At 42.0% G+C, this 22,378-nt stretch overlaps 1 protein-coding gene across 5 annotated transcripts in view; it reads right to left on the bottom strand.

Annotated features, from left to right (window-relative positions):
- WDR47 (WD repeat domain 47) overlaps positions 1–22,378 on the bottom strand; it is a 72,683-nt gene that overhangs the window by 44,890 nt on the left and 5,415 nt on the right. For all 5 annotated transcript variants that reach the window (XM_030936558.1, XM_030936559.1, XM_030936557.1 and 2 more), the window contains exons 2-3: positions 8,653–8,819; positions 2,620–2,703 (exon numbers count right to left, since the gene is read on the bottom strand). In XM_030936558.1, coding sequence (XP_030792418.1) covers positions 2,620–2,703; positions 8,653–8,810 — 242 coding nt within the window. In that variant the 5' untranslated portion in view covers positions 8,811–8,819. The remainder of the gene's footprint in view (positions 1–2,619; positions 2,704–8,652; positions 8,820–22,378) is intronic.

Genomic DNA, 22,378 nt, shown 5'->3' on the forward strand with positions numbered 1-22,378 from the left:
GAACCTTCAGTCATTCTTTCAGCCACTGTTGTAGTAGCAAATTGTGTCTAATAAAACAAAACCCCTGTCTTTAAAAAGAGGGTCACCTAATAAATTATATGAAATATTCACAGAGTTCAGCAAGGTCTCAAAGAAGTATGAAACCAATTGTACAAAAGGGGTGGAAAGTTAAAAAAAAAAAAAAGACATAATAACTGACTCTCAGAAGACAATCAGAACTGTACCAGGTAAAGGCAGGAGATGGGGAAAGGATTAATATTCCAGATAAGAATGTACAAACGCAAGGAAATATCAAGCAGCACGGTCTGAACAGCAAATCAAAAAATAACAAGAGGTTCAACTTCTGATAATGATAGTAACTTGTAACTTGTATCTGGCTAACTTTCTGCATATAACAACAATAAATCCTACACAAAATACAAAAAATTACTATTTTATTTATTCGTTTATGGATTGACTGATTGAGACACAGTCCTGCTCTGTTGCTCAGGCTGGAGTGCAGTGGCACAATCTCGGCTCACTGCAACCTCTGCCTCCCAGGTTCAAGCGATTCTCCTGCCTCGGCCTCCCAAGTAGCCAGGATTACAACCATGTGCCACCACACCCAGCCAATTTTTTTTCGTATTTTTAGTAGAGACAGGATTTCGCCATCTTGGCCAGGCTGGTCTCCAACTCCTGACCTCAGGTGATCCGCCTGCCTTGGCCTTCCAAAGTGCTGGGATTACAGGCGTGAGTCACCATGCCTGGCCTCAAAAAATGACTATTTTGAATGCATTTGAAAAGCTGGCACAATTAGAGGGAAGTCAAGCCTTAAAAAAAGAGAAATTTGCCGGGTGCGTTGGCTCAAGCCTGTAATCCCAGCACTTTGGGAGGCCAAGGCGGGTGGATCACGAGGTCAGGAGTTCGAGACCAGCCTGGCCAACACAGTGAAACCCCATCTCTAAAAATACAAAAATTAGCTGGGCATAGTGGTGCACACCTGTGGTCCCAGCTACTCAGGAGGCTGAGGCAGGAGAATTGCTTGAACCTGGGAAGCGAAGGTTGCAGTGAGCCAAGATCGTGCCACTGCATTCCAGTCTGGGCGACAGAGTGAGACTCTGTCTCAGAAAAAAATAAAAATAAAAACACCGAAATTTCAGAGGTCAGATTCAAGGGCATAAGGCTTTCCAGTTGAGGGCACTCCCCAGTTCACACAGTGTGAGCTAGAACTCAAACAGAATGCTGTGGCTTGAAGAGTCTGGTACTGACTGAGCAAAGTGGCTCATACTTGTAATCCTAGTGCTTTGAGAGGCCAAGGCAGGAGGATTGTTTGAGCCCAGAAGTTCAAGACCAGCCTGGGCAACAAAGTGAGACCTGGTCTCTACAAAAAATCTAAAAATTAGCCTAGCGGGGTGACACATGCCTGTGGTCCCAGCCACACAGGAGTCTGAAGCAGGCAAATCACTTGAGCCCAGGAAGTCAAGGCTAGAGTGAGTTGTGTTCATACCACTGCACTCCAGTCTGGGCAACAGAATGAGACCTTGTCTCAAAAAAAAAGTTTGGTACTGCCAGAGCAGCTAAAAAAATGAGAGGAAGATCCAAAAAAAAGGAGGGAGTCACAGTAGGAAACATACCAAAATATATTGTATAAACTTAGGTACCCAAATCCCTGGTTATCCCCTAAACTGTAAAGATGCAAGGGAGACTCCAAGGAGTCTGGAGAAAACAGATGAAAGGCCAAAGAACTGAGCAGAGATTCTGGCTGGTATCCATAAGAGGAGAGAAAGAGTTTGCATTTTGAATCTACCTAAGTTAAATAATTGCCTGTATAAAAATCAAACTTTTTATGTAGGAAGAGAACAGAATTCAGAGCCTCAAGAGTGAAGCTACAATGTGCAGATTACATTTACAAAATAAATAGATATAGTTAAAAAAAAAAACAAAAAGTGACTCCCAGTTAAGAGAAAAGGCACTCATTAGAGACTGAGCCTGACATAAGCACAAGTCCAAATTACCAAACAAGCAAACAAGCAGCTACTCTCAGTATGTTGAAGGACCTAAAGAAAAATATAATCATAATGAACGAACAGATGGAAAAACTTACAAAAAAAATTATACAAATTTGAAAATGAAAAGCATAATATTCTAAGTGAAAAATTCACTGTGGAATTTGAAACTGCAGTGCCACACACATGCCACTGCACATCAGCCTGGTGGTAGAACAAGAACCCGTCTTAAAAAAATTCACAATTTATCATCAGATTGCTAATAGCAGAAGAAAGGTCAGGGAACATTAAATCAACTTAAAATAATCCAAAAGAACACAGGGGAAGCGTGGGCAACATGGTGAAACCCCAACTCTAAAAAACTACAAAAATTAGCTAGGCTGATGGCACACGCCTGTAGTCCCAGCTACTTGAGAGGCTGAGGTGGGAGGATTGCTTGAGCCCAGGAGACCAAGGCTGCAGTGAGCTGTGATCACGCCACCACACTCCAGCCTGGATGACAGAGAAAGATCAGTTTGTTTACTCTCTGCTCAAAGCCAGTGGAGAAATAAAAATAAAAATAAAAATTTTTGTTCATTGTTTTGCTAAGCTTCTACCAATGATGAGACACTAAAAACTTTAGATAAAATCTTACCTTTTTTTGTCAAATTTTTCCATACATTCTAGAGGCTGAATGAACTGAAGAACTTCGTCCCATTGACCATCAAGAATTAGCTGCCTGAATTAAAAAACAAACAAACAAAAAAAACTAGTATGTCACCAAATTCAGGTTATACTAATTAAAAGCAGAATACATGACAAAACAGCATTCAAACTTCATAAAGCACATAATGAGATTAACATTTTATTTGATTCCTCAAACAAATGTTTCATAACTGTTTTTTTTTTTGAGACAGTGTGGCTCTCTGTTGCCCAGGCTAGAGTGCAATGGCACGATCTCGGCTCACTACAACCTCTGTCTCCTGTGCTCAAGCAATTCTCCTGCCTCAGCCACCCGAGGAGCTGGGACTATGGGCTCGCACCACTATGCCCCACTAATTTTTTTGTGTTTTTAGTAGACACAGGGTTTCACCACATTGGCCAGGCTGGTCTCAAGCTCCTGACCTCAGGTGATCCACCCACATCTGCCTCTCAAAGTGCTGGGATTACAGGCATGAGTCACCTTGCCTGGCCTAAATTTTTCATAACTTACTTATAACGACACACACTATATGAGAAGAATGTGTGAATCTACAACCACTCATACTAACGTATATGTGGTTTTTGACCTATGTAAAAACATTGGACATGCTGGGCGTGGTGGCTCACACCTGTAATCCCAGCACTTTAGGAGGCCAAGGCAAGCAGATCACCTGAGGTCAGGGACAACATGGCGAAACCCTGTCCTCTACTAAAAGTACAAAAATTAGCTGGCCATGGTAGCAGGCGCCTGTAATCCCAGCTACTCAGGAGGCTGAGGCAGGAGAAGCTTGAACCTGGGCGGCGGAGGTTGCAGTGAGCCAAGATCACACCATTCACTCCAGCCTGGGCAACAAAAGCAAGACTCTTGTCTCAAAAAAAAAAAATTGGACTAAGTCTAAAAGTTCCTATATTTCCATATTCATCTTACAGTTTTAAAGCTATTTTACATTACTTTAAGAACAAGCGGCTGGGCGCAGTGGCTCATGTCTGTGGTCCCAGCACTTTAGGAAGCTAAGGTAAGCAATTCACTTGAGCTAAGGAGTTCGAAACCAGCCTGGGAAACATGGCGAAACCCTGTCTCTACAAAAAATACAAAAATTAGCCAGGCATAGTGGTGCATGCCTGTGGTCCCAGCGACTCGGGAGGCTGAGGTGGGAGGATCACTTGAGCCCACATGTCAAGGCTGCAGTGAGCTGAGACTGTGCCACTGCACTCCAGCCTGGGCAACAGAGTGAGACACTGTCTCAAAAAAACACACAAAAAAAGAAAGAACAGGTGATCACTTGAGCCCAGCAGTTCAAGACTAGCCTGGGCAATATGCAAAACCCCATCTCTACAAAAAATTTAAAAATTAGTTGGGCATGGTGGTACATGCCTATAGTCGCAGCTATTCAGAAGGCTGAGGTGGGATGACTGCTTGAGTCAAGAAGGTCATGGCTGAAGTGACCATGGTCATGCCACTCCACTCCAGCCTGGCAGCCTAGGTGACATAGCAAGACCCTGTTTCAAAAAAAAAAGGAAAAAGAATTTTAAAAGCTGGGAGTGGGCCAGGCATGGTGGCTCATGTCTGTAATCCCAGCACTTTGGGAGGCCAAGGTGGGCGTATCACCTGAGGTCAGGAGCTCCAAGACCAGACTGGCCAACATGGCGAAACCCCATCTCTACTAAAAATACAAAAATTACAGGTGCCTGTAATCCCAGCTTACTTGGGAAGCTCAGGCAGAGAGAATCAATGGAACCCAGGAGGCAGAAGTTGCAGAGAGCCAAAGTAGCACCACTGCAGTCCAGCCTGGGTGACAGAGTGAGACTCCACCTCAAAAAAAAAAAAAAAAAAAAAAAAAAAAAGCTGGGAGTGGTGGCTCACACCTGTAATCCCAACATGTTAGGAGGCTGAGGCAACATGGTGAAAACCCATCTCAACTGGGGGTGATTTTGCACACCGTCAGGACATTTGGCAACATCTAAAGACGTTTTTGGTAGTCACAACTGGGGCTACTACTGGGATCTAGTGGGTGGAGCTACTGGGATCTAGTTGGGGATGCTGTTAAATATCCTACAACAAAGGACAACCCTCCACAACAAAGAATTATCTGGCCCAGATGCTAGCAGTGCCAAGGCTGAGAAACTCTGCTCTACATTGTGAATTCTATGTGAAATCTACAGCTTTGAGAAATCTAACAATAACGTTTACACTGAGAATGAAAACAGCAAGGAATAAGAACAAGTTTCATCCTACTTTAAATGGTCTATGGGAATATCCAAAAGTTACAAGGCATTCTTATCTCTTTTCTTTTACAATGGCAATTTCCCTATTTTTGAACGTTTTAGAACAGAGAAATTTTAAATGGGAAGGATGGGCAGGAAGACCTACACAGGATTAACAATATTCTGCAAAGAAGAAATATTTAAAAAAGCGGGATGGGCACAGTGGCTCACGCCTGTAAATCTCAGCACTTTGGGAGGCCAAGATGGGAGGATCATTTGAGGTCAGGAGCTCAAGACCAGCCAAGGGCAATATAGCAATAGCCCATCTCCATAAAAAAAATTTAAAATAAAGAAATTTTTTAGGCCGGGCGTGGTGGCTCACGCCTGTAATCCCAGCACTTTGGGAGGTTGAGGTGGGGGGATCGCGAGGTCAGGAGATCGAGACCATCCTGGCTAACATGGTGAAACTCCGTCTCTACTAAAAATACAAAAAATTAGCTGGGCATGATGGCGGGCGCCTGTAGTCCCAGCTACTCGGGAGGCTGAGGTAGGAGAATGGCGTGAGCCCAGGAGGCAGAGCTTGCAGTGAGCCAAGATCCCGCCACTGCATTCCAACCTAGGCAACAGAGCGAGACTCCATCTCAAAAAAAAAAAAAAAAAAGGAAATTTTTTAAATAAAAATAAAGCAATCACAGCATATCATAATCATTTTATAAAGGTGAATTTCAATATTTAAAAAGAGAGGACATAATTTCAAAGGCCAGCCCTTTAAGATGAACATATTTATTTGTTTATTTGTTTTTTGAGACACAGTCTTGCTCTGTTGCCCAGGCTGGAGTGCAGTGGCACGATCTCGGCTCACTGCAAGCTCCACCTCCCAGGTTCACGCCATTCTCCTGCCTCAGCCTCCAGAGTAGCTGGGACTACAGGCACCTGCCACCACGCCCAGCTAATTTCTTGTATTTTTAGTAGAGACGGAGTTTCACCATTTTAGCCAGGATGGTCTCAATCTCCTGACCTCGTGAACCGCCCACCTCGGCCTCCCAAAGTGCTGGGATTACAGATGTGAGCCACCACGCCTGGCCGAACATATTTAGTTTAATGAAAAACCTACTATTTTATTACTCTTTGCATTTCACCTAAGACCAGTAAAATTTCATCATAAATCAAGCAGGAGGGTACTTGAGAGCAGCCACTGTTAAATTCTAGGAGTATTAATGCTTGAAAGACAGTGCTGAAAAAAATACTACACTAAAAATTAAGCTCTCTGGGGCTGGATGATATTCATAACACAAAATATAGGGAAGTGTAACAAGTTTAAATAGACTCCCCTAATATAATAAAGCTTTGTTGTTGTTGTTGTTGTTGTTGTTGTTGAATAGTTCCTTAAGTTAGGAATATTTCATTTCTTTTTTTTTTTTTTTGAGATGGAGTTTCCTTCTTGTCGCCCAGGCTGGAGTGCAATGGTACGATCTCAGCTCACTGAAACCTCCGCCTCCTGGGAGGAACACTTCATTTCTTAAGGCTTTCCAAATCACAAAATGCCACATGTCCAAAAATCTGTACTTCTTGTCAAGGATATTTGGTATCTCATAAAAACAGAATACATTTCTGCCTGCAAATTTGGGATTTTCTGTTTCTATCCAATTCAAACTAGAATATATTTAGCTTTCCATTTTGGCAAACGTTACTTCACTTTGCCTTGCAATTCCACCTCTAAGAATCTTGTCCTAAGGAAATAATTCAATATATAGAAAAAGTCTCGGCCAGGTGCACTGGCTCACGTCTGTAATCCCATCACTTTGGGAGACCAAGACAGGCAGATCACTTGAGGTCAGGAGTTCAAGACCAGCCTTGCCAACATGGTGAAACCTTGCCTCTACTGAAAATACAAAAATTAGCCAGACGTGGTGGTGTGCACCTGTTGTCCCAGCTACTTGGGAGGCTAAGGCAAGAGAATCACTTGAACCCAGGAGGTGGAGGTTGCAGTGAGCTGAGATCATACCACAGCACCCCAGCCTGGGCGACAAAGCAAGACTCTATCTCAAAAAACAAAACAAAACAAAACAAAAAAAAAACACTCCTGTATAAAAGATGTTCTGTAGAGCAATTATTTAAGATAAATTGGGAACAATTGTGTAAAATTAGGGGAACCATTTAGGAAATGAAGTAAACTGGAAATTTTTATTTGTAGCTGGAATTACAGGCACGCACCACCATGCCCAGCTAATTTTAGTTTTGTCTTTTTTTAGTTTTTTTTTTTTGAGATGGAGTCTCGCTCTGTTGCCCAGGCTGGAGTGCAGTGGTGCGATCTCAGCCCACTGCAAGCTCTGCCTTTCAGGTTCACGCCATTCTCCTGCCTCGGCCTCCAGAGTAGCTGGGACTACAGGTGCCCGCCACCATGCCCAGCTAATTTTTTGTATTTTTAGTAGACACGGGGTTTCACCGTGTTAGCCAGGATGGTCTCGAACTCCTGACCTTACTTAGGTAAAATACCCACCTCAGCCTCCCAAAGTGCTGGGATTACAGGCATGAGCCACCACGCCTGAACTTTTTAAATTTATTATTTATTTATAATTTATTTATTTCTTTAGTCTCGCTCTGGTCGCCCATGCTAGAGTACAGTGGCACCATCATGGCTCACTGCAACCTCCACCTCTCGGGCTCAAGAGATTTTCCTGCCTCAGCCTCCCGAGTAGCTGGGACTAGAGGCATGCACCACCACACATGGCTAATTTTTGTATTTTTAGTAGAGATGGGGTTTCACTACATTGGCCAGTCTGGTCTCAAACTCCTGACCTCGGGTGATCTGCAGACTCCCAAATGGCTAGGATTACAAGCATGAGTCACCATGTCCGGCCTGAAGATTTTTAAAATATGAATTTGTAATCACACAGAGAAACCGTGTGATGTTAATAGATAAGGCATGATTCTAAATTACAAACACAACAGAATTGTAATTTTTAATAGATGCAAAAAAAAGATGCACAGAAATCATACTCTAAGAATGAAAACAGCAAGGAATAAGAACAATATTATGTCTGGGTGGTAGGGTAATTTTTCTTTCATTTATCTTTCTATATTTTCTACAATGAACACATTTTATTTCTATGGCCAAAAAATGGTATTTCAGAAACATTTTCTTTACCTTTTCAAAGTCTCTGATTTTCTCAGTCAAATATCTTTTATTATGGTACCACAACCACAATGGAGTTGTGACTCTTGTTCTTTTTAACAGACCTCTGGGTCTTACTACTGAAAACATTCTACAGAAAGCATTATTTTGTAAATGTTCTTTTTTTTATTTTTGTATTTTTGAGATGGAGTCTCACTCTGCTGCCCAGGCTGGAGTGCAGCAGTGCCATCTCAGCTCACTGCAACCTCTGCCTCCCCAGTTCAAGCGATTCTCCTGCTTCAGCCTCCCAAGTAGCTGGGACTACAGCCTCCCGAGTAGCTGGGATTACAGGCATGCGCCACCACGCCCGGTTAATTTTTATATTTGTAGTACAGGTGGGATTTCACCATGTTGGCCAGGCTGGTCTCAAACTCCTGACCTCAAATGATCCGCCTGCCTCAGCCTCCCAAAGTGCTGGGATTACAGGCGTGAGCCACCATGCCCAGCCTATTTTGTAAATGTTCTATTTTTAAAATATTTTTTTAAATTACACTTACATAGCCTTTTCATGATTATAAAGTTCTATCTGTATTAAATATATTACCTTATTAATACTTAACATCTCTTTGAAGGAGCTACAAACTTCACAGTATAATGAAATCATACCTCAGGAAAAGCATATCATCTGAAAACAGGCCATTTATGACTCCACTTTCCTTCTCCAGGGCCAGCATACTAATGTGAAGCTTCTTTGAATTCAGGAAGTCCAAAATTAGCTTAATGATTTCAACCTCTTTTACATTCACTGTTTCCTCAGCCGTCATATTGATAGCCTAAATATGAAACAGAAAAACAATAAAGCTAGTCCTATTGATTTATTTCTAAGTTTAACTGCCTGGAAACTACACATAACAGGTTTACTGGGAATCTTTAGTACACATATTCTGAAGTGAAGTTAACTTAGTATTTATCAAAACCAAGTCATTCTTTAATGTGTGACAATGGTATGGCCATGATTTTTTAAAGTCCTTATTTTTTGAGATATATATTGGAATAATTACAGATTAAATGATATAAAGTTTGTGATTTACATGAAAATAATAGAACAGAAGAGTGGAAAGAGATAAAGATGAAACAAGAATGATCATGGTTACTGAATCAGGGTGATAGGTAAATGAGGGTTTATTATATAATCCTGTCTACTCCTACATGTTTAAAATTTTCCATACTAAAGAATATTTTGAAAAGTCATTAATAACCAAACCATGTTTAGCTATGTCCCAAATACAGTGTCCCAGGTATGCTCTAATACTTCACTCAATAAGTACCTAATGCCTTTTCTCTGTGACAGACACCATTCTGTACTCAGCAGACATTGGCCTTGCCTTAAGAAGCTTTAGCCTAGCAGCAATACCTAAATGATACCTGGTCAGTACAGTGGAGCCAAACAAAACAAGGTTAGTTAAGATGTGCAACTTCAGGTCAGGTGTAGTAGCATACGCCTGTAATCCCAGTACTTTGGGAGGCCAAAGTGGGAGGATTGCCTGAGCTCAGGAGTTCGAGACTAGCCTGGGAAACATGGCAAAACCACGTCGCTACAAAAAATTTAAAAATTGGCAGGTAGGGCCAAGCGCGGTGGCTCAAGCCTGTAATCCCAGCACTTTGGGAGGCCGAGACGGGCAGATCACGAAGTCAGGAGATCGAGACCATCCTGGCTAACACAGTGAAACCCCATCTCTACTAAAAAAGATACAAAAAACTAGCTGGGCGAGGTGGCGGGAGCCTGTAGTCCCAGCTACTCGGGAGGCTGAGGCAGGAGAATGGCGTGAACCCGGGAGGCGGAGCTTGCAGTGAGCTGAGATCCAGCCACTACACTCCAGCCTGGGCAACAGAGTGAGTCTCCGTCTCAAAAAAATAAAAAATAAAAAATAAAAATTAGCAGGCCACGATGGTGTGCGTCTATATTCCCAGCACTCTGGAGGCCGAGGTGGGAGGATCGCTTGAGCCCAGGAGATCAAGGTTGCAGTGAGCAAAGATCATGCCACTGCACTACAGCCTGAGCAACAGAATGAGACTCCATCTCAAAAAAAAAAAAAGAAAGAAAGAAAAAAGTGCAACTTTAGTCATATGGGTAATATCAGTGATATTTCCACACTCTCCAAGCTTCCTTCTCTTACCTGTAGGTCTGCTACAACTGAGCACGTAATGCTCAAGTTATGAATCCATAAAGATTTAGACCTGGGAGGACTATAAGATCATTTGTTCAACATTCTAATTTTACCAGTGAGGTCACACAAGTTAAATGGCCTAAACTGTTGCAGTTTTCAAATGTTAAGGCTCAGAGCAATGCAAAATACCACCACACTAGTGGAGTAGCCACAAAGAAACTTCATCAGATGAAACAGACTATAAGCAAATCTTTCTCACAGGACCAACTTACTCTAACGAAGCTTGCAGAAACATAAACATACACATGTGGACTGGGTGTAGAGACTCATGCCGGTAGTCCCAGCACTTTGTGGGGCTGAGGCAGGAGGATCACTTGAGCCCAGAAGTTAGAAGTTACATACAGTGAGCTATGATCACATCACTGCACTCCAGCCTGAACAACAGAGGAAGACCATGTCTCTAAACAAAACAAAACAAAAAATATATGTAGGCCCACAGGTGTTGTTTCCATTTATTTAATTTTAGGTCGATTTATTTGTTCATAACAAGAAACGCAAATGTCTACCAGACTACAACGCTCTCATCAGCAGATGAGTACATTTTCTCCCTCAGCTAGAGGCCTGGGCATGGTGGCTCACACCTGTAGTTCCAGCACTTTCAGAGGTCAAGGTGGGAGGATCACTTGAGCACAGCAGTGCGAGACCAGCCTGGGCAACATGGTGAAGCATGGTCTCTACAAAAAAAATATAAAAATTAGCCAACATGTGTGCCTGTAGTTCCAGTTACTCAGGAGGCTTCTGGAGCCTCCAGAAGTTGAGGCTACAGTGAGCAGTGATCATACCACTGCACTCCAGCCTGGGTGGTAGTGTGAGACCCTGCCTCAAAAAAAAAAAAAAAAAAAAAAAAAAAAGAAGGCTGGGCACAGTGGCTCACACCTGTAATCCCAGCACTTTGGGAGGCTGAGGCAGATGATCAGGAGTTTGAAGCCAGCCTGGCCAACATGGTGAAACTCTGCCTCTACTAAAAATACAAAAATTAGCTAAGCATGGTGGTGCGTGCCTGTAATCCCAGCTACTTGGGAGGCTGAGGCAGAATTGCTTGAACTCAGGAGGCAGAGGTTGCAGTGAGCCGAGATTGTGCCACTGCACTCCAGTCTGGGCGATAGAGCCAGATTCCATCTTGGGAAAAAAACAAACAAACAAACAAGAGAAAAAAAAGGTGCTAGGGTAAACAAGGGACAAACCACAGAAAAACAATTACATGACTCACTCAAATATTTAATGACATCAGACTACACAAATCCCTCTACAGAGTAAGAATATGTCTGCTTCCGGAAACAGTAAATTACAAACTTCTCTCCCAACACACCAGCTGCCCAACTCCGCATGCTTTAGGTTTCCCTTTGCTATCTTCTGAGCTGACCACCATCCTCCTGTTCATAGACTTCGTCCAAAAGAGGATACGATAAAATGAGTAACATTTCCACTCACTAAAACTCACTAAATTCTTTTTTTTTTTTTTTTTTTTTTTAAGACAAGGTCTCACTCTGTCACCTAGGCTAGAGAACAGTTGCATGACCATGGCTCACTGCAGCCTTGACCTCCCAGGCTCAAGTGATCCTCCTGCTTCAGCCTTCCAAGTACCTGGGATCACAGGTGTGTGCCACCATACCCAGCTAATTTTTTATTTTATTTTTTGTAGAGACAGGATCTACCTATGTTGCCCAGGCTGTTCTCAAACTCCTGGGCTCAAGCAATCCTCTTGCCTCAGCCTCCCAAAGTGTTGCGATTACAGGGACGAGCCATCGTGCCCACCTTTTTTTTTTTTTTTTTTTTTTTTTTTTCAGGTTATCTGTGGAAACTACTCATTAAATTCTGATCACATCAGAACTGCCTCCCTAATATTATTCTTAGAGCACACTGATTAGTGATTTCAGCATTCTTCAAATCTTTAGATGAAAAATATTCCCTCCTCTGTAGGTTCTTAGATGGCACATCACAAGTATCTCCATATACCAACCACACAAACTTAATGCAGAATTGGAACTGTAATTTTTAATATATCTCAATGTACCAACGATACTAAACATTGTATAGGCTTCATATTCAACATTCAAGCTAAATACTGGTCCAGATATAAAGTTAATCTGAATGGAATTTATGGCAATAGTCCCACTTTAAATAATAACTACAAGTTTAATGCTGCTGTCATTTTTGGTGAATAAAGCCTAAAAGAACTACATTCTTACAAATACATATTTTATACTGACAGTTGAAGGTAACAGAAAATATATCCTAATTAACTTAAAATTGGTTCAAGTGTTTTTAAAAAAAAACTAATTAAAAAAAGATAAGTTTTAATTCTATACCTTGAAATTCCCAGTAGAATAGTATATTTTAATCACCCAACCCAGAATTTTTTTTTTTTAACAGAGTCTCACTCTGTTGCCCAGGCTGGAGTACAGTGGCACAATCTTGGCTCAACGCAACCTCCCCCTCCTGGGTTCAAGCAATTCTCTTGCCTCAGTCTCCTGGGTAGCTGGGATTACAGGCATGTGCTGCCACACCCAGCTAATTTTTTGTATTTTTAGTAGAGACGGGTTTTGCCATGTTGGCCAGACTGGTCTCAAACTCCTGACCTCAGGTGATCCGCCCACCTCGGCCTCCCAAAGTGCTGGGATTACAGGCATGAGCCACAGCATCCGGCACAGAATTTTAATTCTTATAAGCTTCACTGTTGCTGAATATAGCATAAATATAGGCATAGGCACATGCCTGATGACTGTATCTTAGAATTATTCTCTTCTAAGGCCCCTTGTATTACTGAAATATTTATACAGGCTCCCAAAATCCTACCTCTATAAGTGATATATACTATATACTTTTTTTTTTTCAGATGGAGTCTTGCTCTGTCACCCAGGCTAGAGTGCAGTGGCGCAATCTTGGCTCACTGCAACCTCCGCCTCCCAGTTTCAAGCGATTCTCCTTCCTCAATCTCCCAAGTAGCTGGGATCACAGGCACCCGCCACTGCGCCTGGCTAATTTTTGTATTTTTAGTAGAGACGGGGTTTTACCATCTTGGCAGGGCTGTTCGTGAACTCCTGACCTCGTGATCCACCGCCTTAACCTCCCAAAATGCTGGGATTATAGGCGTGAGCCACCGCACCCAGCTATATACATATTTTACACATCCATTTCCTGTAATCCCAGCTACTTTGGAAGGCTGAGATGGGCAACATAGTGAGACCTTATCTTAAATAAATAAATAAATAAATAAATAAATAAATAAATAACATATAATTAATTAACATTTTCTAATCTCCTCAAACTATTTACCACAAAGTTAGAACTTTTCTCTAATTCAGAGAAATAGAATTCAATAATAATTACTTTTTCCCCTCTCCTCTGGGGGAGCTATAAGTAAAAGATTTTAACAAGTTTAGGAACTACTAAAATTATCTTTTAAAATGAGATGCACACATAATATGTGTTCAATAAATAACTATTAGCTGAATTAACTTGAGAGGTAAAAAGTCACCAAAGAAATGTCTCTACAAAAGTACAGAACAGATGACTACGGTTTTGTTTTTTTGTTTGTTGGTTTTAGACAGGGTCTTACTCTGTCGCCCAGGCTGGAGTGCAGTGGGCCAACCATGGCTCACTAGAGCCTCAGCCTTCTGGACTCAAGCAATCCTCCCACCTCAGCCTCCCAAGTAGCTGGGACCACAGGCATGTGCCACTGGGCCCAGCTAATTTTTGTTTTTTTTTGTTTTGTTTTGTTTTGTTTGTAAAGATTGGGTTTCGCCATGTTGCCCAGGCTTAGTCTGATTGTTTGAACTCCTGCGCTCAAGCAATCCACCCATCTCGACCTCCAAAGCGCTGGGATTGCAGGCATGAGCCATCACTTTGGCCCAGATGACTTTGTTTTTAATTGTTCAAAAACCCACTGAAAAGGATGGAGCTGTGACTGAAGCAATCCAACTATTTAGCCTAAGTCAACTCTGACAGCTTCTTAGGTAGACCTGCCAGTCCACAGCACATGTGAACAAACAATTGTTCGCCAGATAGAATTTATGTAGGTAAACAGTAAGAATGTATTCCATGGAAAACAAAACATAAAAGAATCTGAGTGTCTCAGTATTTCCTTATTAAATAATTTTTTTTTTTTTTTTTTTTGAGACGGAGTCTTGCTCTGTGGTCAGGTCGCCAGACTGGAGTACAGTGACGTGATCTCAGCTCACCACAACCTCCGCCTCCCGGGTTCAAGCAATTCCCCTGCCTCAGCCTCCCAAGTAGCTGGGATTATAGGCACGCACCAACACGCCAGCTAATTTTTTGTATTTTTAGTAGAGGCAGAGTTTCACCATGTTGGCCAAGATGGTCTCGATCTCCTGACCTCGTGATCCGCCCACCTCGGCCTCCCAAAATGCTGGGATTACAGGCATGAGCCACCGCGCCTGGCCTTAAATAACTTTTTTAAAAAAACATTTTTGAGGTTAATAATTAACATTTTAATTAATTTAATATGTATTTAATAATACATATATAATTTACCATCTTCACCATTTTTATGTGTACAGTTCAATGGTAATAAATAAATCTGTATCTTTTTTCCCTTTCATCCTTGCCTTCCCTCTTTCCCTTCCAGCCTCTGGTTAAAATCACAAAAATGTAATTGTGAATTTTCCTTTAAAAAGTAGATTTTACTTATATCCAATATCCAGACTAGGTAAAGAAATAAGAGTGTTCTTTAAAAATAAATATGTTGGGAAACCAGCTAGAAGGTATTTAGTATTCTAGTCCTTAGATACAATTAACACGTACTGAAATTAATTCCAGATGGGGTCTCTATATGGACTCCTATTGATTACTATCTTAGTAAAACAAGATTAGAAGGATGTATTAAAAGGTTAGAAATAAAATTATTTTTAGAAACCTAAGATTAAAGGTAAAATGTTAATAATACATACGAAACCGTCGGGCGCGGTGGCTCATGCCTGTAATCCCAGCACTTTCGGAGGCCGAGGCAGGTGGATCACGAGGTCAGGAGTTCAAGACCAGCCTGGCCAAGATGGTGAAACCCCGTCTCTACTAAAAATACAAACAAACTGACCAGGTGCAGTGGCTCACACCTATAATCCCAGCACTTTGGGAGGCTGAGGCTGGTGGATAACCTGAGGTCAGGAGTTCGAAACCAGCCTGGCCAACATGGTAAAACCCTGTCTCTACTGAAAATACAAAAATTAGCTGGGCATGGTGGTGCATACCTGTGGTCCCAGCTACTCAGAAAGCTAAGGCAGGAGAATCGCTTAAACCTGGGGAGGCAGAGGTTCCAGTGAGTCAAGGTTGCACCACTGTATTCCAGCCTGGGCAACAGAGCGAAACTCCATCTCAAAATAAATGAATAAATAAAATTTCAAAAAAATTACCCAGGCATGGTGGGGGCGCCTGTAATCCTAGCTACTCGAGAGGCTGAGGCAGAGAATTGCTTGAACCTGGGAGGCAGAGGTTGCAGTCAGCCAAGATTGCACCACTGCACTCCAGCCTGGGCAACAGAGCAAGCCTCCATCTCAAAAAAAAAAGAAAAGAAAATATACTAGTAATAACAATATATTGACTCTGTGTATTTCCATACAAACATATGGAAAAACTTCATGAAAAAATATCACTGGTAGCTTTCTAACCAAATATAAGTAGATATGATTTAATTAAATGTTCATTTGCAATGCGGTTAAACACACAGTATGAAGGAAGAAAAACACAACAGGCTAAGAATTATTGTAAATATAAGGATAAGAGAACAAGGGCACAGTCATCATAAACCTTATAGTCATGACAAAAGTGCTTAAGAAAGGCTCCATTAATCTGCAATTCCATCTCACACAATAAAAACTGCTCTCTTTAATCTTCCAAGTATTACAGAGTGCCTAACAGAATAACAGTGCTTTACAATAGAAGTTCACAAGCAAAATGCAGACAAGAAGATGAAGTGTCATGAAGCTTTTCAATAAAATATCAAACTGCAACACAGGACTACTGCATCTTTTCCCTTTTTTTTTTTTTTTTTTTAAAAAAAAGGAAGAAAAAAACTGCTAGCTGTTTTTAATAACATGGCATTCAAAAAACTTTATGTTGCTGCCAGGTCACTTACTTTTAAATGTCCAGACCTGCAGGAATACATACGTGATGTTGCAAGTCACTTAACCTCTATGTGCCTCAATTTCTTCATTCATAAAGTAAGGGAATTCATTTGTCTAATTTCTATGATTTCCCTTCAAGTTTTATAAATTGCTTTAACTCACATTTCAATATCAGAAAGTACATATTCTTGAGAAATATCAATAATATATAGAAAATATCAAGTCTGGGATAATCAGAAGCCTATAATTAACAAGGTCTGTTTAATAAGAAGAAACAAAATAGATTTGCATTAGATCACTTAAGCAAACAAACAAAAGAAAAGCTCTTTTAACCAAAGCTGTGATGTCTGCTAATCACCTAACATTTGTAACATGGGTGCAGCACATGTTCCTTCTTACTGTTGACAGCTGTTCTCACTTTATCAATTATTTTAATTTACCTTCTGGAACTGTGAATGATTTTTGGCCAGAAGAAATAAATTATGTTTAAAGCAGGTACAACTTTATATAAGTATAAAAAGAAAAGAAACTAATATAAACTGTATGTTGTATATATGCATAAAATATCTCTGTCAAAAAACGTAAGAAATTGATTATACTGGTTGTATCCTAGAAGGAAAACTAGATAATTAAAGAATAGGAATGGAATCTGTACATCAAAGTAGCCCTGTAACATGAGTTTACCTATATAACAAACCTGCACATGTACCCCTGAACCTAAAATAAAAGTTAAAAAAAAAAAAAAAAAAAAGATGAGGAATGGGAAGATAACTTTTCATTATATACCCTTTTGAATTTTGTACCATGGACGAATATTACCTATTCAAAATATTAAAAATAATAAAACATAAATAACAAATTTACATTTGCACACTACTAGAAAGAATTAGTAAACTAATGCATATAATGAAGTAATAACATTTCAAAGAAATTTGTATTTTTTCCCCATAACCCAAGACTTCTCAGATCTGATCTGATTTAAATACCATTCCAATCTCTTTTTTTTTTTGAAGACAGGATCTTGCTCTCCCAGGCTGAAGTGCAGTGGCACAATCTTAGCTCACTGCAGCCTCGACCTCCTGGGTTCAAGAGATCCTCCCGCCTCAGCCTTCCCAGTAATTGGGACTATAGGCATGCACCACCACACCTGGCTGATTTTTGTGTTTTTTGTAGAGACAGGGTGTCACCATGTTGCTCAGGCTGGTCTCCCACTCCTGGGCTCAAGAGATCTATCTGCCAGCCCCAGCCTCCCCAAGTGCTGAGATTGCAGGCATGAGCAACTGCACCTACCTCAATCTTTCTTTATGAGATTAAGGACTGGCCGGGCGCGGTGGCTCAAGCCTGTAATCCCAGCACTTTCGGAGGCCGAGGCGGGCGGATCACAAGGTCAGGAGATCGAGACCATCCTGGCTAACACGGTGAAACCCCATCTCTACTAAAAAAAAAAAAATACAAAAAACTAGCCGGGCGAGGTGGCGGGCGCCTGTAGTCCCAGCTACTCGGGAGGCTGAGGCAGGAGAATGGCGTGAACCCGGGAGGCGGAGCTTGCAGTGAGCTGAGAGCTGGCCAGTGCACTCCAGCTTGGGTGACGGAGCGAGACTCCGTCTCAAAAAAAAAAAAAAGAGAGATTAAGGACTAAGGTATGTGTGTTCTTTCCATATTCAAACCTAGACATTTTTTAACAAGTATGTTTAAAATTACTAAGTACTAAAAATTCACAATATAAAAACGATTTTCTTACTCAAACTGCTCAATTAAGTCATGTAATGCAGAAAAGATAAAGAAAAAAAATTGTCAACTTTGACACTAACAATGTAAAATGTAGACCGGGCATGGTGGCTCACGCCCATAATCCCAGCACTTTGGGAGGCCAGGTGGGCAGATCACTTGAGGTGAGGAGTTCAAGACCAGCCTGGCCAACGTGGCAAAACCCTGTCTCTACTAAAAATACAAAAATTAACCAGGTGTGGTGGCATGTGTCTATAATCCCAGCTACTCGGGAGGCTGAGGCAGGAATATGCTTGAACCCAAGAGGTGGAGGTTGCAGTAAGCTGAGAGTGCACCACTGCACTCCGGCCTGGGTGACAGAGTGAGACTCTGTCCAAAAAAAAAAAAATTGTAAAATGTAAATCTTCCATTCAACAGAAACTTGCCACAAACAATTATGTTGAAAGACAAGGCACAAAGCAGGACTAAGTAAAACACACATAAAGATATAAATGGGGCCGGGCGCAGTGGCTCACGCCTGTAATCCCAGCACTTTAGGAGGCCGAGGCAGGTGGATCATGAGGTCAGGAGTTCAAGACCAGCCTGGCCTAGATGTGAAACCCCGTCTCTACTAAAAATACAAAAATTAGCTGGGCACAGTGGCAGGCACCAGTAATCCCAGCTACTTGGGAGGCTGAGGCAGGAGAATCACTCAAACCCAGGGGGGTGGAGGTTGCAGTGAGCCGAGATCATGCCATTGCACTCTAGCCTGGGCAACAGAGTGAGACTCTGTCTCCAAAAAAAAAAGAGTTAAATGGTTATTATCTAGAGCATATAAATAGCATCTTCAAATCAATACCCTCAAAATTCCAGCTGAAAAATGAGCAAAAGGCCGGGCGCGGTGGCTCAAGCCTGTAATCCCAGCACTTTGGGAGGCCGAGACGGGCGGATCACAAGGTCAGGAGATCGAGACCATCCTGGCTAATATGGTGAAACCCCGTCTCTACTAAAAAATACAAAAAACTAGCCGGGCGAGGTGGCGGGCGCCTGTAGTCCCAGCTACACGGGAGGCTGAGGCAGGAGAATGGCGTAAACCCGGGGGGCGGAGCTTGCAGTGAGCTGAGATTTGGCCACTGCACTCCAGCCTGGGCGACAGAGCGAGACTCCATCTCAAAAAAAAAAAAAAGAAAAGAAAAATGAGCAAAAATATAGACAATTCACAAAAGAACTATGAATACCAATAAATTTATGAAAAGATGCTCAACCTCAATAATAGTTGCATAACAAGGTACCAACATGCTCACTTCCACACATAGTAAAACGAGGTAGCCATTTAGGGCCTACCAGTTTTGAAAAAGAAAAAAGAAGACCAGATAATATCTAGTTTTGGCAACAGTGTGGGCAAATGCCTTCATATACTGTTGTTAAGAATGTAAACTGGGGGCCAGATGTGGTGACTCACACCTGTAATCCCAGCACTTTGGGAGGCCAAGGCGGGCAGATCACGAGGTCAGGAGATGGAAAGCATTCTGGCCAACATGGTGAAACCCAGTCTCTACTGAAAACACAAAAATCAGCTGGGCATGGTGGTGCATGCCTGTAATCCCAGCTACTTGGGAGGCTGAGGCAGGAGAATTGCTTGAACCAGGGAGTCAGAGGTTGCAGTGAGCCGAGATCCGCGCCACTGCACTCCAGCCTGGCGACAGAGTGAAACTCTGTCTCAAAAAAATAAAAATAAAAAAAGAATGTAAACTGCGATGGACTTTTTGAGAGAATTTGACAGCATGAAATTTTTACCTACAAAAATGTTGGCAGAGCGTGGTGGCTCATGCCTGTAATCCCAGCATTTTGGAAGGCTGAAGTGGGTGGATCACCTGAGGTCAGCACTTTAAGACCAGCGTGACTAACATGGTGAAACCCCATCTCTATTAAAAATACAAAATTAGCTGGGCGTCATGGCACATGCCTGGAATCCCAGCTACTTGGGAGGCTGAGGCAGGAGAATTACTTGAACCCAGGAGGCGGAGGTTGCAGTGATCTGGGATCACACCATTGCCCTCTGGCCTGGGCAACAAGAGTGAAACTCTATCTCAATTAAATAAATAAATAAAGTTAAATGTAAACTACCCAATTCCAATTCTTATAGAAACCCAGCCTGCAAAAATACTTGCAAATAAAAGATGTTCCCTGAAAATTTATTTGTAACAGAGAAAAACTAGAAATAAACGGAACTCTCCTTAATAGCAGAATCGGTAAATAAATTATGGTAAATTCATACTATAAAACAGGGGTCCCCAACCCCCAGGCCACAGACCAATACTGATCCATGGCCTGTTAGGAACCGGGCTGCACAGCGGGAGGTGAGCTGCAGACAAGGAAGCATTACTGCCTGACTCCCCAACCTGTCAGATCAGCAGCGGCATTAGATTCTCACAGGAGCACGGACCCTACATATGAGGGATCTAAATTGCAGTCTCCTTATGTGAATCTAATGCCTATTGATCTGAGGTAGAACGGTTTCCACCTCTTCTCCTGTCCGTGGAAAAATTTTCTTCTAGGAAGCCAGTAAACCAACCAGTCTCTGGTGCCAAAAAGGCTGAGGACTGCTGCTATAGAATACTAATGCAGTGATGCATATCTATACATCCTAAAAAGGAAAAGTGCATCACAGAATAGTATAGCTATCAATAAATATTTGTTGAATGAATGAATATAAGTAGGTCCATTTATTTAAAAGGAGAGAGGCATAATATCTCTGTGTCTAAATAAATATACAAAGAAAGGTCTGAGGCCGGGCACAGTGGCTGATGCCTATAATCCCAGCACTTTGGGAGGCTGAGATCAGAGGATAGCTTGAGCTCAGGAGTTCAAGGCAACATGACGAAACCCTGTCTCTTAAAAAAAAAAAAAAAAAAAAAATTAGCCAGGCGTGGTGGTGCACGCCTGAGGTCCCAGCTACTCAGGAGGTTGAGGTGGGAGAACTGTTTGAGTCTGGGTGGTCGAAGCTGCAGTGAGCCAACATTGCACCACTGCACTCCAGCCTGGGCGAAAGAGTAAGACCCTGTCTCAGGAAAAATAAACAAACAAACAAAAAACAAACAAACAAAAAAAAAAAACAACTCCACACACAAAAAAAGAAAGGTCTAGAATGATGCATGCCAAACTGTTCAGTGTGATTATCTCTGAAGAGAGGAATGGCACTGGGGTGGAGGGCAAGGATCCAGCAGAAGAAAAGGGTTGAAGGAGAGTTTTAAATTTTTTTTCTCCTGCCTTGGCCTCCCGAGTAGCTGGGATTACAGGCGCCCGCCATCACGCCCAGCTATTTTGTATTTTTAGTAGAAACGGGGTTTCACCATGTTGGCCAGGCTGGTCTCGAACTCCCAACCTCAGGTGACCCGCCCACCTTGGCCTCCCAAAATGCTGGGATTACAGGCATCAGCATGTGTGCCCAGCCAATTTTTAATTTTGTCTCTTCTTCTTTAAGAGAAGGAGTCTTACTACATTGCCCAGACTAGAGTGTAGTTGCTATTCCCAGGCCTGTTCATAGCACACTACAACCTCAACCTCCTGTGCTCAATCTATCCTTCTGCCTCAGCCTCTTGAGTAGCTAAGACTATAGGCATATGCCAATTCACCTGGCTCAATTTTTAATTTTAAAGCAAAAAACAACTATGAAAATGAAAAATATATACATATTAAAGGATTAGATCTCAAAAGTTCTAATCTATATTAAGGTACCAACTAAAGCAGAATCCCCAAAACAGGATTAACTGCTTTGTTTACAATGCAAAAACTACTGGGTACTATTTTAGGATCTTACATTCATTGTTTAATTGATCCTTACAAAAACCATTCTTCACCAAAAGGTAGCTTCTAGATCTCCTCCCACTCCTGTCATCCTCCTCTAAATATTTGTTAATCTCCCTCTTAAAGAACCCAAAATAGGCCAGGCGCGGTGGCTCACGCCTGTAATCCCAACACTATAAGAGGCTGAGGCAGGTGGATCACGAGGTCAGGAGATCCAGACCATCCTGGCCAACATGGGGAAACCCCATCTCTACTAAAAATACAAAAATTAGCCGGACGTGGTGGCCTGCGCCTGTAGTCCCAGCTACTCAGGAGGCTGAGGCAGAAGAATCACTTGAACCTGGGAGGCGAAGGTTGCAGTGAACTGAGATGGCGCCACTGCACTCCAGCCAGGGCAACTGAGCGAGACTCCATCTCAAAAAATAAATAAATAAACAAATAGGCCAGGCACGGTGGCTCATGCCTGTAATCCCAGCACTTTGGGAGGCCAAGGCGGGCGGATCACGAGGTCAGGAGATCAAGACCATCCTGGCTAACACGGTGAAACCCCGTCTCTACTAAAAATACAAA

This window comes from Rhinopithecus roxellana, chromosome 8 (genome assembly GCF_007565055.1).
Source record: "Rhinopithecus roxellana isolate Shanxi Qingling chromosome 8, ASM756505v1, whole genome shotgun sequence".
Lineage (NCBI taxonomy): Eukaryota > Metazoa > Chordata > Mammalia > Primates > Cercopithecidae > Rhinopithecus > Rhinopithecus roxellana.